The following is a 15,012-nucleotide window of genomic DNA, read 5'->3' on the forward strand; positions in this document are numbered from 1 at the left end:
ATTTATTAAGTGAAGATGGATCAAAAGTTCTCTTAAGTTACACTCACTAAAATGTAATTATTTTATATTATTATTACACATAATTAAATTTTTATTAATCATTTAATTTTAATTTTTATTACATTTTTATTAGAATAGTTTGGTATTCCTGGTATTCAAAGACCTCCCCAACCATCTCTCAGCTCACTTTGGCATTTAATTTTCCATTATTCTCCTTTATCTTACTGACTCTTGCCTAACCGTACATCCAATTCCCTTTTTACACCTTTCCTGTTCTGTGTCCCCTTCATCTCCCATTTCCACATGCAAAGTCTAGTCCATGTTCCAAATCTGGCACCACCCTCACTCCCTTCACACAGTTTTTCATAGTTCGTGTATACACTGTGCCACACAATCTTCCTTTGCCAACAACAAAAAACAAATACAAGACTATCGGGAGGAAATTCTTTCTCCATGACCTTCTTGAGCATTTTATTTTTACATATTAGAGCATGCATCACTTTCTTGCCTGTGTTTTAATTATGTGTATACTTCTAGTGTGTACTCTTTCAGGGCAGTCCCATTGTTATTAATCTGTGTAGTCTGTACAGTACCACAGGTGTACTTACACACTGCGATAACTAATCTGTGTTTTTTGAGTGCATAAACTTCTCTTTTTTCTAACTTTTTAAAGTATGGGTTTTTGGCCTCTTTTCAGACAGAATTCCTTGATATAAGTCAGCTGTCTTTCATCCACGATTTGGGACCAAAGGGCATGTAAGTTCCAGTGTTGGATCTTTAAAGAGAAATGCGAATGTTCATAAACATTAATATTTGATTCATCAGCATGCCATGATAATGGAACTCACCTGGGTTTACCACTAGCTTCTTTTCTTCTCAACAGAGGAGCTGAGTCAGAGCAGCTGAGGAGATCTATTCACACAAAACATGTCTTGCTACATTAAACAAGGGTAGCAATTGCTCCACCCTCTTTCTTTTGTGCTTGTAGCACCAATTTCTTATAGCCCCACAGTTGGAATGTTTAATACAGGCAGCAAATGTGGCACGTGGGAGAATTCATTGAAAGTCAAGCATACTATATTATATGTTTGAAAGTTGCTAAGACAGTAGATCTTAAAAGTTCTCATCACAAGAAAAAAGAACTGTAACAGTGCCTGTTAGCTAGACTTATGGTGATCCATCACTTCACATTATACAAATATTGAATCACTGTGTTGAATACCTAAAACTAATATACTGTTGTATGTCACTTATATCTTCATTTTGAAAAATCAAATATATAAGTCCCTTCCTCTAATCACTTATACATATGAGCTTTTCTTTGCTCATTTTCATGAGTAAAAATAATACTGTGTAAAATGTATGTTACGTAACAAGATTGAAATTTACTTAATGATTATTTCCCTTCACAATAGGATAGCTTGATATGATAGCTTAACATTTTTATAGTAATGATCATTGTTAGTAGTTGTTTTGAAATATTTCTTTGTTTAGCCATTTTTATTGATCTTTCTTTTTACATCTTTCAAAATCAAGATCTTTCTCTTTCCAAAGCTAAAAGCTTTGCTCTGTTTCCTTGAGCGTGGTCTGGTTCTAGACCTGTACATGAATGGATGCAGAAACACTCTGGAATCTGTGGGAGAGCACTTCCTGTGTTCGAATAGCTGCTGAGCCGTCCTCCTGTCAGCATTAGGCAAGGTGTGAGGACTTTTTCAGGCTGTTGCAAAGACTGGAGGGAATGCTCAGCATTTAGAGCCAGAAGCCAGGATACTTAAGTTCCTGCAGTGTGTAAAACACAGTTATACTGCAACCAGAGTGCTTTAAAGGTTAGCTGCTGGAATACTCAGCCTAGCAAATAGGATACTGAGCTATTTGAGGGTGAAGGAAGAAAGAGTGGGGAGGAAAGTCACGTGAGAATGAAGTAATAAATTTAGTCCCAGGTTGCAAGAGTGAGTCTGAAATTTGAAGATAATGGGTTAACTAGATGTCTCTTTCAGAGAAGGCATGATAATGAAAAGATCTGGGGGACATAGGATACCTGGCTTGAATTGCTGTGGTCACGGAAGAGCCTGCTATCGCTGGTCAAGAAGGTAAGATTTAGGAATTTTGTGTTTTTGTTTTTAAAAAGTAGATACTTGGGAAGTTTTTACATATTAGTTTTAAATTAAATTATAAATTATAAATCCTTTGAAAGTCATAGCAGAGCAAATGTTAAATCATTTTAAGTTCCAAGTTTCGTCATCTGTTTAAACATTTTTCTCAAACCTGGACTTGTGGACAGAGTATACAAATTATACACATGAAAACCAAGTCAGCTATTGTACTCAAAAGTTGGTCGGCCAAAGAACATATACAAAAGCCCAATAGGCACAAAGAAACATACTCAAAATTACTAGTCATTAGGGAAATGTAAATCAAAATCACAGTGAAATAGAATTTCACACCCACTGGATAGCTATAGTAAAAAATGTGGACAATAGGGAGATCCAAGGTGGCAGTGGGCTAGGCAAATGTTACACTCACCTCCTCTCAGGACCAAACTGGAATTATAACTAAAATATAGAACAGTTAACCTGAACAACTACGGAAGGCTAGCTGAATAGAAGTCTTTTAATCAAGGATTTACAGAAGAAGCTACCTTGAGACTGGGAGGAATAGTGAGGCATGAAAATGAGAACTTCAACCAAGAAATAACAAGCATAAAAAGGGCCATAGAAACCATTAAAAAAGTCAGAAATGAATACAATATCTGAAATGAAGACTATACCAGAAAGAATAAACAGTAGGTTAGATGAAGTAGAGGATTGAATCAGCATCTTGGAAGACAATGTAGCAGAAAATGCCCAATCAGAGCATCAAAAAGAAAAAAAACTTTAAAAAATGAGGAGAGTTTAAGAGACCTCTGGGACAGCATGAAGCATAACAACATCTGAATCATAGGGGTACCAGAAGGAGAAGAGAGAAAACAAGGGATCATGAACCTATTTGAAGTACTAATGACCAAAAACCTCCCTAAACTGGTGAAATAAAAAGACACACAAGTCCAGGATGTGCAGGGAGTCTCAAACAACATGAACCCAAAGAGGCCCACACCAAGACACATCCTAATTAAAATGGTAGAGGTTAAAAAAACAATTTTTAAATCAGCAAGAGAAAGATAGTTAGTTACCTACAAGGGAGCTCCCATAAGACTGTCAGCTGATTTCTCAATAGAAATTTTGCAGGCTAGAAGGTATTGATATGAGATATTCAACATAATAAAAAGCAGGGGGCTACAACCAAGACTCTTTACTCACCAAGGCCATCATTGAAAGTTGAAGGAGAAATAAAGAGCTCTGCAGACAAGAAAAAGCTAAAGGTATTTCTTACCACCAAACGAGTATTACAAGAAATGTTAAAGGGTGTTCTAGAAGAAGAAGAAGAAGAAGGAGAAGGAGAAGGAGAAGGAGAAGGAGAAGGAGAAGGAGAAGGAGAAGGAGAAGGAGAAGAAGAAGAAGAAGAAGAAGAAGAAGAAGAAGAAGAAGAAGAAGAAGAAGAAGAAGAAGAAGAAGAAGAAGAAGAAGAAGAAGAAGAAGAAGAAGAAGAAGAAGAAGAAGAAGAAGAAGAAGAAGAAACAGAAAGGAAAAAAAAAAAACATCGAACGCCCTGACCAGTGTGGCTCAGTTGGTTGAGTGTTGTCCTGCAAAACAAAAGGTTGCAGGATGATTCCTGGTCAGGTCACATGCCTGGGTTGCAGGTTTGGTCCCTGGTCAGGGTGCATATGAGAGGCATCCAACTGATGTTTCTCTGTCACATAGATGGTTCTCCCCCTCTGTTTCTTCCTCCCTTTTCTTCTCTCTAAGTATAAATAAATAAAAATATTTAAAAAAACCAAAGGACATAGTTATAAAGAATAAAATGGCAGTAAATATATACCTATCAATATCACTTCAAATATAAATGGCTTAAATGGTACAATAAAAAACACTGGGTAGCAGAAGGCATAAGAAAATAAAACCCACATATTTGCCATCTACAAAACATTTAAGCAGAGGGTTGGTTGACAAGAAGGGACTATCCATGGAAAGATCTGGAAGAAATTATTTCTAGGCAGAAGAATAGTGAATATGGAAGGCCAGAGTAGAACAAGATTGTCAGGCTGAGGAACAGCCTGACCAAGGTGATGGAAGGGAACTGTGGGAGATGAGGCTGAGAGGGTGATGACTGGCTCATGCCTGCCCACCTGCATTTTAGTGTGACAGCAAGTAGTAGCATAGGCATCTTGTTAGAACAGATCATAGTTTCACCTGATTTAAAACAGGAATATTCATAAAAATTCAAATTCATTTGCATCTGGAACTATGCTAAGCAATGCACATGAATCATCTCAGTTAATCTGCACAAACATGTAGGACCTTGGCATTGCTCTTACTCTCATTTTATAGATTTAGACTTTGGGCCCAGTTGCCCAAGTTCACAGTCAGGCAGGTAGGTGGCAGAGCCAGAACGGGAGCCCAGGGAGGCTGACTTGAAAGCAGGTGCTTAATCTCTGCACAGCCAGTGCTGACTCCCGAAAAACTGGTTAATGGGTTTCTTTCTTGATGCATATCCTCCCATTAAAGAAAAAAATCCATTGACAAAAGAGAAAGGGAAGAAATCAGAAGAGTTTTAATGAATGATATAGCTAAGAAGAACTCCTGGAGTCAGGTTACCCTGATAGCTGTGACTGTTAAGAAAGAACAACTCATCATTGTCAAAACCGAAGCCATCATCTTTTTTGTTCAGCTTTCAAAATTCATCTGTCACTACTAAACAATTCCATATTTCTAGGCTGCCACATCTTGGAGGGGCGAGAGAGGAACCATTCACCTAGGTACCATGTGAATGGCACCCTCTCATGCTGAGCAGTGCCCTGGCCAAGCAATGCACCCTGCCATTTCATTCCTGCTCCTGAGCAGGGTTGTTTGTAGCCTTTTGGGAGCTGGTGTGCAAATTAGAGAAAAGCAGCCCCTTCCCGCAGGGTGATGTAGCCTGCATCAGTGCCCACCTCCAGCAGGCTAGGTAAGCAGGAATCCTTGTGGAGGGCACGTCTGTATGGTGGCACCTGGTGGCCTGTTCCTGAGGACATCTTTTGCAGCTCTTGGCCCTGGTGGTTATGCCATGACCTGTGCTCTCAGGAGCATTTCCAAGATCTGTCTTGTAATGGGAGCTGGTGCACCTGAATATGGGTCATTCCACCATTGTCCCACACTGCTGTCTCTGGTATGGAGCTCTGGCCAGAACTGGCTATGACGCCATTCAGGTATCCTTGACTTCCAGGCAGGCAAGTTCACAAGCCTGGTATGTTTGACTTCTCAGATTAGCAAGCCTGCCATCTGTGTTTCCAAAGCCCGTGGCGCCTTCCCAGTCAGCAGCATAGTAAACCAGCTCTCTGAGACCAGGTCTCACATGTCTGTTCTCTAGCTTGCATCAAAGTCAAGCTGAGAGAAGGGACAGCAGCTAGAGAAGGAACTTTTCCAGATATGTGACCCATCCACTCTCATTTAGCCTTAACCAAGTTTTATCAATAGGCAGCCCCATGTCTGGACTGATAACTTAGCCATGGCCACCAGGGTCACTGAGTTACCATTTGATAGAATGGCCATGTCATTCATATTGATCAGTGTTTTAAAAATGCTTATAAAATGTATAATTTCTGTATTTGATGAAAATTATTGTGAACATTATCCATTATATTGTGCAGTTGCCTGTGTTAGCTCCCAAATGAGAGAATTCCTTTGGAAGTTAGCTTATTGTGTGAGACCTCATTTCTTTAACTTATGCATTTGACCAGAGAAACCAGGAAGCTCAGACCCACATTGGTTTGCCATCACTGTAAATACATTAGCACTGTGGTTACTTACCTGCTTTCTGTGACCATTATTCTTTCCTGTGTAAAACAATATCACATGTATGTGCTTTACTGCAAGTTATCCTTGGTCCATCCCATCCCCTTTTATTGGGAGGGAGACAGCCTGTGCATTAAAAAACACATGGATGAAATGAACTGTGTGGAAATCCATGTAGACTTATCTACATTAAGTCCCAAATTATAAAGCTACTAAAACATAATGTGGTTAGCAATTTCAGTAAGGGTTTCTTACAGATTTCTTTTAAATTCTGAGTCTCCATGTGACATTTATAATATTATTTAATTTATGTGCAAGGTGTTTTGGCCTTACTTATCCCATAATGTGCTTTACTTTGCCTAATGTGTGATGTAATATACCTGTTGTTACTGTATTTAATTATCAACTGAATTATTTGATCACTCCACAACTGCAGGTGAATATGCATATATGGTGTCACATGCAGCAGGGCAAAGTTGCCGTTTGTTTTTACTTGACATTGATCCCATTCTCTCTGTCTTGCTCTTCCCACTCCCAGGGCCATGCCTGCCATCTACATCCTTACTGCTCAAAGTGATTCTAACCTAGGCAACCCCTCTGGGCATGTTAGAAATGCAGAATCTCAGGCTCTGCCCCAGATCCCCAGTGGATGCACATTTACAACCAAGCATAAGAAGAACGTTTCTTTATTGTCACAGTAGCTTGCTAGCCTGCCTCAGTCCATTCCTGTCTCTCCTTCATCCCTTTCTTTATGAAACACAGTGCCAGTGATATTACTGTGCTATTGCCTTGGCAGGGTGTGAGGATTCCCTTATTCAATAAACACCTTGGTGTTTTATTGTTTTTTTAAACATACTTACTGAGATTATACTTACTGAGAAACTGTTTGCTTCTTCTATGATAGTTTGTTTTAGCAAACACCAGCCCATTCCATTCTGCCAGCAGCTGGGCCCCTTTGCACATCCCACGAGCACTGCCTGCCGTTATCAGGGGTTTTCTTCCAGGCTTTGCCCTTAATGTTTAAAAAGCCAATGAATTATTTTGAATTGCTTGGCAACAGTACTTCTCAGAAAAACCTAATAGGAAGGTTTTGGATTTTTTTGTTTTATAATGGTTTTCCAAAAACGAATCCCTCATGTAACAAATAAAGTTGTCTACTCTCTGCTAGTGCATTGACTTCAGATTTGTCATATAATTTGTTCTTTTTGTTTTAGTAACTCAGTGCAACTTCAGAAATGCTGCTTATCTCTTCCCAGGTGGTTGATCGTGAAAGACTCCTTTTTACTGTATATGAAACCAGACAGTGGTGCCGTAGCCTTCGTCCTGCTTGTGGATAAAGAATTCCAAATTAAGGTGGGGAGGAAGGAGACAGAGACAAAATATGGACTCCGAATCGATAACCTTTCAAGGTAGAAATTTCAAATATTTTTGAAATAGTGAATATTGTCTTTGGTAAAAAATAATTTTACCAAAATCTCTTCAAGAAACGTTTTCTCCCAACCTTAAACAAAGGATATAAAATACTATAAATGTTTGAAAATTTTTATTTAGAACTTATCCTCAATCAAAAGTAATACAACTACTTTTTCCTTGTAATAAATTTTTAAGAATAACATCTTATGTGCAGCCATCAGAATAAACTATCCTGTGTGTTGATACATGTCCGTTTTAACAAAGTTGACCACTCAATAACATTTTTCCAAACAGAAAAATTAAGGAATGGTAGTTCACATTTAAAAAAAAATAAAATTTTACTTTATGAACTGATATATTTAACAAAACACTTAAAAAGTGATTTGATTTATAAAAATTCTGCTTACACACAGATTTTAAGAAAGATACCTTGAAAGGATACTCAAATGTACATGTACGATAGATTTTATTAGTGTGTGTTGATATATATTTTCCTGGAAGATTGTAGACATATAATATATATATGTTTTTCTATATACATTTGGTTTTATAAAGTTCAGCCTCATGTATATGAATATATTGACTATATACATTTCTGTCTTTACTCACACTGACTGGCATAGAGTTATGCCAGAGTTATCTGTTGGCAAGATAGACCCTTGCCAATACACATTTGCATGTGTGTGAATGTGTGCGTGAAGGATTTGGAACTTCCTTATCTCCTCTGCCAGGTTCGGGGTTGGTTATTGGAAATGCAAAGATGCTGCCATTAAACCTTCTTCCTGCCACTGCATTTCTGTTCCATGGAGGGCCGCAGAAATCAGGCTACAGTTCTCATGGATCCCTGTGACAGATCTCTGAACCAGTCTTTGTGATCAGGGGCCTGGAACATGCCATTTTGTGTGGGTTTCATGGACTCAGAGTTGGGAAGGGATTACTGTCCTAAGGTACAATCAGCATGATGTTTCCAGAAGCAGAGGAAACAGACATCAGGCAGTACAAAGGGAAATGACCCCTATAGGAGCCAGCAACTAAGTAACACTGAGACATAGGAGCTCACCTTGTACCTCTTTGGTCATTCTCCTTACAGCCCAGCCCAGCCCCAGGCCAATAGTAAGTGCTCTTACACATGTTTGCATGAGTGAATAAGCAACTTGAAACTTTATTTTGACTATATTCTAAAATCTGGCCAAAGTTTTTTAGATGTCTGCTTTTTTGATGTAAGATGCTGTTTGCTTCAATTTTCAGTTTATGTCTGCAGTACCAAAACAAAACAGGACACGCTTGATCCTTAAATTTGTTTAAAGAGACAAAACACAGGGTGACCATACGGTCACAGGGTGACCGATTTTGCTTTTTTTTTTGAAGGACACTTATTTTAAAGTGCAACAGCTATAGACATGCTCGGTGGTGGGCAGGCGCTATAGAGGAATTCGTCCGGAAACATGGAACCAACTTTCTCAAAGATCATCGATTTGGGTCGTATGCTGCTGTCCAGGAAGACACTTTAGCCAAATGGTAAGATCTTTTTGCTCTAAGACTGTCAGGGTAGTCAGAGCATCAGATTCACCTTTTCAATTCTCAAAGCTGCGAGAAGATATAATGCATTACCCTTAACAAGGGTCTTTCTTTATAGGACTACCTATCGATGAATTTTTCAATGAGCTTTATTTAGAGAGCTAGATATAGATTTTGGAAGTTGATTTTAAAAACTAATTTTATACATTTTCTTGATTATGCAAATGAAATATTTCTTGAAGTCATTAGTCATAATTAAAGAAAAAGAATTTACTCGCTAAATATTTCTTTTGAATAAAATCACACTAAGAATGTTTTTCTAACCATGGATTGGCAATCGGTAGAAAAACATGCTAAGCATGATTTTCTATTGATTTTTTCCACTCTGTTTTAAGTCTTAGAAGACTTCAAGGGGATGGGAGACTTCCCTTGACCCCATATGATAATAATACCAATCAATGTGTTGTTCTCTCAGCAGAAGAGAAGCAGGTTGCCTATTTCTATTTACTCTAATATCTGTACAGCAGATGGTATTCTCAGTCCTTGTTTTCCATTCACAAAAAATAAACTGGTGGTTGTGTAGAAACTCCTGGCAGTGGCTGCCATCCTTGTCTTTTTTTTAAATTTTTGTAAAAACAACAAAAAAACCCATGTCTTTCAGGTATGTGAATGCCAAAGGATATTTTGAAGATGTTGCCAATGCGATGGAAGAGGCGAAAGAAGAGATTTTTATCACGGATTGGTGGTCAGTATGGGTCCGGGGGTTGCGTTTAGAGGTCTCTGTGTTCAGGAATGCACAACAGTGTTTGTCGTGCTGTTTCAGAATCACACATTACAAAAACCAGCAGTATCGCAGATGCTTTGGCCAGAGTCTCAACCAATTAAACTGTAGTGGCCTCCAGTGAGAGGCCTTTTCAAATACTTGGCATCCAAGTATGTCCTTAAAATATTTAACCTGAATAATTTTGTATTTGTCTGTCTGTTTGGAAGCAGACACTCAGAATTCATTTTCATAAGGATTACGTTTCGATGCAAATATAGTTGTAGAGGTAGTGGAAAATAATCTTCCTCGGGTAGTTTCCCTTCATTTTGGTATGTTTGTCATCAGGTCCAGTAAATATAATTCTTCCAAATTATCCCTTTGAAATGGAAATAATTCCATTTACCCATTACTGTTAAAATGTCCTTGTTAATGACTAGCCTGTTCAACTTTTTGGGAGATAGTTCAAGTTTCAACTTTCTGATTCCCTTTAAGAACATCCATGAGAGTTGCGATGCTTATTAAACACATTGGAAGTCTCGTATCTAAAACTCATTTAGCTACTGGGAAATTTTACCCCTGGAGTTGGTGTAGGCTTTATAGTTTGACTTTAGCTCCAGTTACCCATCTGCCTAGACAGTTAAAAATGATTACAGATGCCAACATTGACTACCCTAGAAATGAAAATATTTAAAATGAATTTTTCTTCTAATCTAAGTTGCTTGAAATACCCCCATTTTCCCATCATGTTTCCTTCCAAATGCTACCTTATACATGAACTGTGAAAATATGATCATAATTTATTTCCTCCTAATTCTAGATTTTGTGGGGAAGGGAGAGTTGTTAACTCATCTCTTTCCACCTTTTCCCTCAGTGATGTGAAACTCTAATTCTAGGGCATGTTTTTCCAACCTGGGCACTACTGCCATTTGGGGCCAGATAATTCTTAGTTGTGGAGTGTTGGTCCATGCATTGTGGGATATTTAGTGTCATCAGTATGCCTGGCTTCTACCCACTAGATGCCAACAGCAAGATTCCAGTGGTGATAACCCAAATGTCTTCAGACGTTGCCATCTGTCACCTGGGAGCTAAAGTTTCTCTAGGTTGAGAATCACTGATCTAGAGTGATTAGATGAAGTATGTGATGGTTAGCACATTCGCAAATCTGTTTGTTCTCATATTGATGGAGGAGCTTACTCTTGGCCTTTATATTCTTGCCAATTTTTTTCTCTTTAGTCAGTTACCAGAAATAAAAAAAGTCTCCTATTTAGGAGCCACTTCTTTTGTTGAATACTTTCTAAATGCTTATGAGAATACATTCTAGTTTAATGTCATACTATATTCCTTGAAAAAATATTTCTGACAGTTTGATGAAAACATGAGAGAGACTGAATATAGCTTTTACATTGAGCCCATGTTTTCATGTTTTATGCAAGAAAATAATATCTCTTCTGAAGGTTAGGCACACACTAAAAAAATGCAGACCCAGGTTTAAACATCTAAAGAGATGGAACCTGAATATTTTTTCTTCTACTGTGAGGAAAAAATGAATCAGGAGGTTATTTCTTTCTCATAACTGCTCTAAGATAACATCTTATTACAACACTCCCTTTGAAATAAAACCTTTGCAGTAACTTCCCTCGTAACAAGTGAAGAAAATTCTTGTCATGCAAGTATTGCAAAAGGGAGCATTCAGAAACTTAATCCAACCCTGTTATGTCTATATCTGAGAGAGTGGTAAGCATAGAGAATACATATGCCCTGTAGAAACCTCTAATTCAAGAGACATCATATACTTAAGTGAAAATGGTATTAATATATTTCTGAAACAATTATTATGCAAGCAAAGGCAGATATGGTGAAATGAGAAACAACCTGGGACCTAGAAGCACTTGGTTCCTCTGCTCATTAATTTTACCACCTATCCATTCATTTGTTCATTTATTCACTCATTTACTCCAGGGCTATTTAGTGAGCCCACATTCTGTAACAGGCCATGTGCATATAGAGATGAGTGGGAAGCAGCTCCTGCTCTGGAACAACACAGAGTCAGGAAGCCACGCATAAAGTGATGGATCGGGGGAGACTCAGTGATGAGGAGCAACACAGTAGAAGGCGTGGAGGGACAGCGACCATCATACTGCATTCTGTTGTGTTGTCTGTATCTAGGAGTTTGTTTTTTATTTTTTTAGAGAGGGAGAGGGGAAGGGGGGGACAGAGAAAGAGAAACATCAGGCTGTTGTTGTACTTATCAGTGTGTTCATTGCTTTTTCCTTGTATTTGCCCTGACCTGGAATCGAACTTGCAACCTGGAGTATCAGGTTGATGGTCTAACCAACTGAGCTACCTAGCCAGGGCGAGTTTGTTTGTTTTATTTGTTTAAGCATGGGAGTTTTAATCAAATCGGTTTGCTAAAAAGGACCACGCTGGCAATAGTACAGAAGATGACTTGACCGGTGGTTATGGAGACTGTTCAGTAAGCCATCGTGGTGGCACAGGGACAAAATGGTAAGGGTCTCTGTAGAGACCGCCGTGGGGGCCTGACTTACTCACGTGGTGCAAGGCACGTTAGCCTGTCTGTGGGTAGTTTCTAAGGCACAGTTGAGGGTCGTTAATAATAACAGCTACTGTGTGTTGAATTCTCACTAGATATCGGGACTGTGATATAGAGGAGAAAAGTGAGAGTCAATGAGGCAGATTAGGAAGCTGCCCAGTCACCCCGCCCATTGGATCCAGGTGTGTCTGCTTCAGAGCCACGTATTTCAGAGTGGCTTTTGGAGGAGCTGGCTGTGATGTCTGGTGGCCGAGGTTTCTGTTAGCCGTGATTGTTGAAGCGAAGGCTGAAAGTGTTTTAAGGTGCTCGATAAAGTGGTAATCAGATTTGGGTAGATTTAGTGAGGCAAAAGTTTTTGAAGAGGTAAATTTTAAGGTAAGGCTGTTAAGGTAGAAGAGAGAATGATTTTGTTAAATATCTTATTTATTAATTTTTAGAAAGAGGGGAAAAAAGGAAAAAGAGAGGGACAGAAATAACAATGTGTGGTTGCCTCTCAACGTGTCTTGGCACCGGGGACCTGGCCTGCAACCCAGGCATGCACCCTGACTGGGAATCGAACTGGTGACCCTTTGGTTTGCAGGTTGGCACTCGATCCATTGTGTCACACCAGCTAGGGCAATTTCTTAAACAATCTAGACTATCTGAAAATTCAGGCTAATAGTAAAATCTAGCTAGATGTTTAAGGTACCAAAGGATGAAGTTTTTATATAAATATGAGTGAACATTCTTGTTTATCTGGAACCACCAGAAGAACACGTATTTTATGTTTTTCCTGTGCTTGGTGCTGTTAGAAGTTACCTGTGAACTAACTATCCGGTGGTCACTGGAGTAAGTTGTATAATGAGGCAGGAGACCAAGATGTGGCTTCCAGCTCCATCACCAAATTGCTGTAACTTAGGACAGATCCAAAGAGCGTGGTTAAGCTCAGCTTTTCTCTTGATGATGGTGATTCTGACTAGTAGATTTTAGGCTTCTCATGTCACATACAGTCTCTGATGCATATTCTTCTTTGTGTGTGTGTGTGTGTTATAGCCCTTTAAAATGTAACAGCCAGTCTTAGCTCATGAGCCAAATAGGCTACAGGCCATATTTAGTTAACGGAGCATAGTTTGCAAACCCTTCTTAAAAAGTAGATTTAAGTGACTATATTATGTTACTATTAAGAGCTAAAGTGTATGGTAAACTTTAAAAAAAAACGGTTGGTATGTTTTTCAAAATGGTTGTACCAATTTAGAGTCCCACCAGTAATGCAGAGAGTTCCAATTCCTTCATCACTTCTAGCACTTGTTATTGTCTGTCTTTTTTTTTAATGTTAGTCATCCCAAAGGGTATGTAGTCACATCTCATTATAGTTTTAATTTGCATTTGCAACATCTCATGTTAAACATATTTTCCTGTGACTTTTGGACATTTGTTTCACTTTTTTAGAAACATGTTTAAATATTTTTCTCCTCTTTTTACTGGATTATCTTATTATTATTTTTGAAGTTATTTCTCTGTTTTTAGTTTTTAGCAGTTTGATTATAACGTTTGAGTTTATCCTCTTTCGGGTTTCACTGAACTTCTTTTTTTAAATAATAATAATATTAGGTATTGTGATTATTATTATTGTAATCCTCACTGAAGGCAATATTTATATAAAGCAAATCTTGATGGACGTAAAGAGAGAGTAACATCAGCAACACAGTCTTGGTAGGGCATTTTAACACACTGTTGACATCAATGGATAGACCTTCCAGACAGAAAAATCAGCAAGGAAACAGCAGCCTTAAATGACAGACTCGATCAGATGGATTTAATTGATGTCTTCAGAGCATTTTACCCCAAAGCAGCGGAATATACAGTCTTTTCAAGTGCATATAGAATATTTTCTAAGATAGACCACATGTTAGGACACAAAACAAGTCTCAATAAATTTAAGAAAATTGAAATCATATCAAGCATCTCTTTTGAACATAATGTTATGAAATTACAAATCAATTACAAGAAAAAAAACTGAAAAACAAACAAAGACATAGAGGCTAAATAACATGTTACTAAACAATAAATGGGTTAGCAGTGAGATCAAGGAAAAAACCAAAAGTTCCCTTGAGACAAAAGAAAGTAAACACAATGACCCAAAATCTGTGGGACATAGTGAAAGCAGTCCTAAAAGGAAAATTTATAGCCTTACAGGACTACTGCCAGAAACAAGAAAAGTCTCAAATAAACAATCTAACTGTACCCATAAAAGAACTAGAAAAAGAACAATAAAGCCCAAGGTGAGTAGCAGAAAGAAAATAGTAAAGATCAGAGGAGAAATAAACAAAATGAAGTGTATAAAAACAATACAGAAGATCAATAAAGCTAAGAGTTGCTTTTCTGAAAAGATAAATAAGACTGACAAACCTTTAACCAGACCCATCAAGAGAAAAAGAGAGAAAACCTGAATAAATGAAACCAGAAATGAAAGTTAGAAGTATCAACTTATTCCACAGAATACAAGAGATTGTAAGAAAAAGTTCAAACAATGATATGCCAACAAATTAGACAATCTGGATGAAATAGATAAATTTCTAGATAAATAGATATCTTCCAAAACTGAATCAGGAAGGATCAGAATTCTGATCCTTCAGATTCAGAAAATCTGAATAGACTTATTACAACTAATGAAACTGAAGGAGTAATCAAAAAACTCCCAACGAACAAAAGTCCTACCCTGAATGGTGCACAGATGAGTTTTACCAAACATTCAAAGGGGAACTAACACCTATCCTCAAACTATTTCCAAAAATTCAAGGGGAAGGAAGTCTCCTAAGCTCATTTTATAAGGCCAGCATTATCCTAATTCTAAAACCAGGTAAAGACACTACAAGGATAGAAAATTATAGCCCAATATCCCTGATGAACATAGATGCTAA

At 38.0% G+C, this 15,012-nt stretch overlaps 1 protein-coding gene across 5 annotated transcripts in view; it reads left to right on the top strand.

Annotated features, from left to right (window-relative positions):
* Nucleotides 1-15,012, top strand: part of PLD1 (phospholipase D1) — a 185,413-nt gene that overhangs the window by 80,822 nt on the left and 89,579 nt on the right. For all 5 annotated transcript variants that reach the window (XM_037137477.2, XM_037137478.2, XM_037137473.2 and 2 more), the window contains exons 7-11: nucleotides 698-756; nucleotides 1,998-2,090; nucleotides 7,124-7,276; nucleotides 8,649-8,798; nucleotides 9,460-9,543. In XM_037137477.2, the coding sequence (XP_036993372.2) occupies nucleotides 698-756; nucleotides 1,998-2,090; nucleotides 7,124-7,276; nucleotides 8,649-8,798; nucleotides 9,460-9,543 (539 nt within the window). The remainder of the gene's footprint in view (nucleotides 1-697; nucleotides 757-1,997; nucleotides 2,091-7,123; nucleotides 7,277-8,648; nucleotides 8,799-9,459; nucleotides 9,544-15,012) is intronic.

Source organism: Artibeus jamaicensis, unplaced genomic scaffold (assembly GCF_021234435.1).
Source record: "Artibeus jamaicensis isolate MK-2021 breed Jamaican fruit bat unplaced genomic scaffold, CSHL_Jam_final scaffold_474, whole genome shotgun sequence".
NCBI lineage: Eukaryota > Metazoa > Chordata > Mammalia > Chiroptera > Phyllostomidae > Artibeus > Artibeus jamaicensis.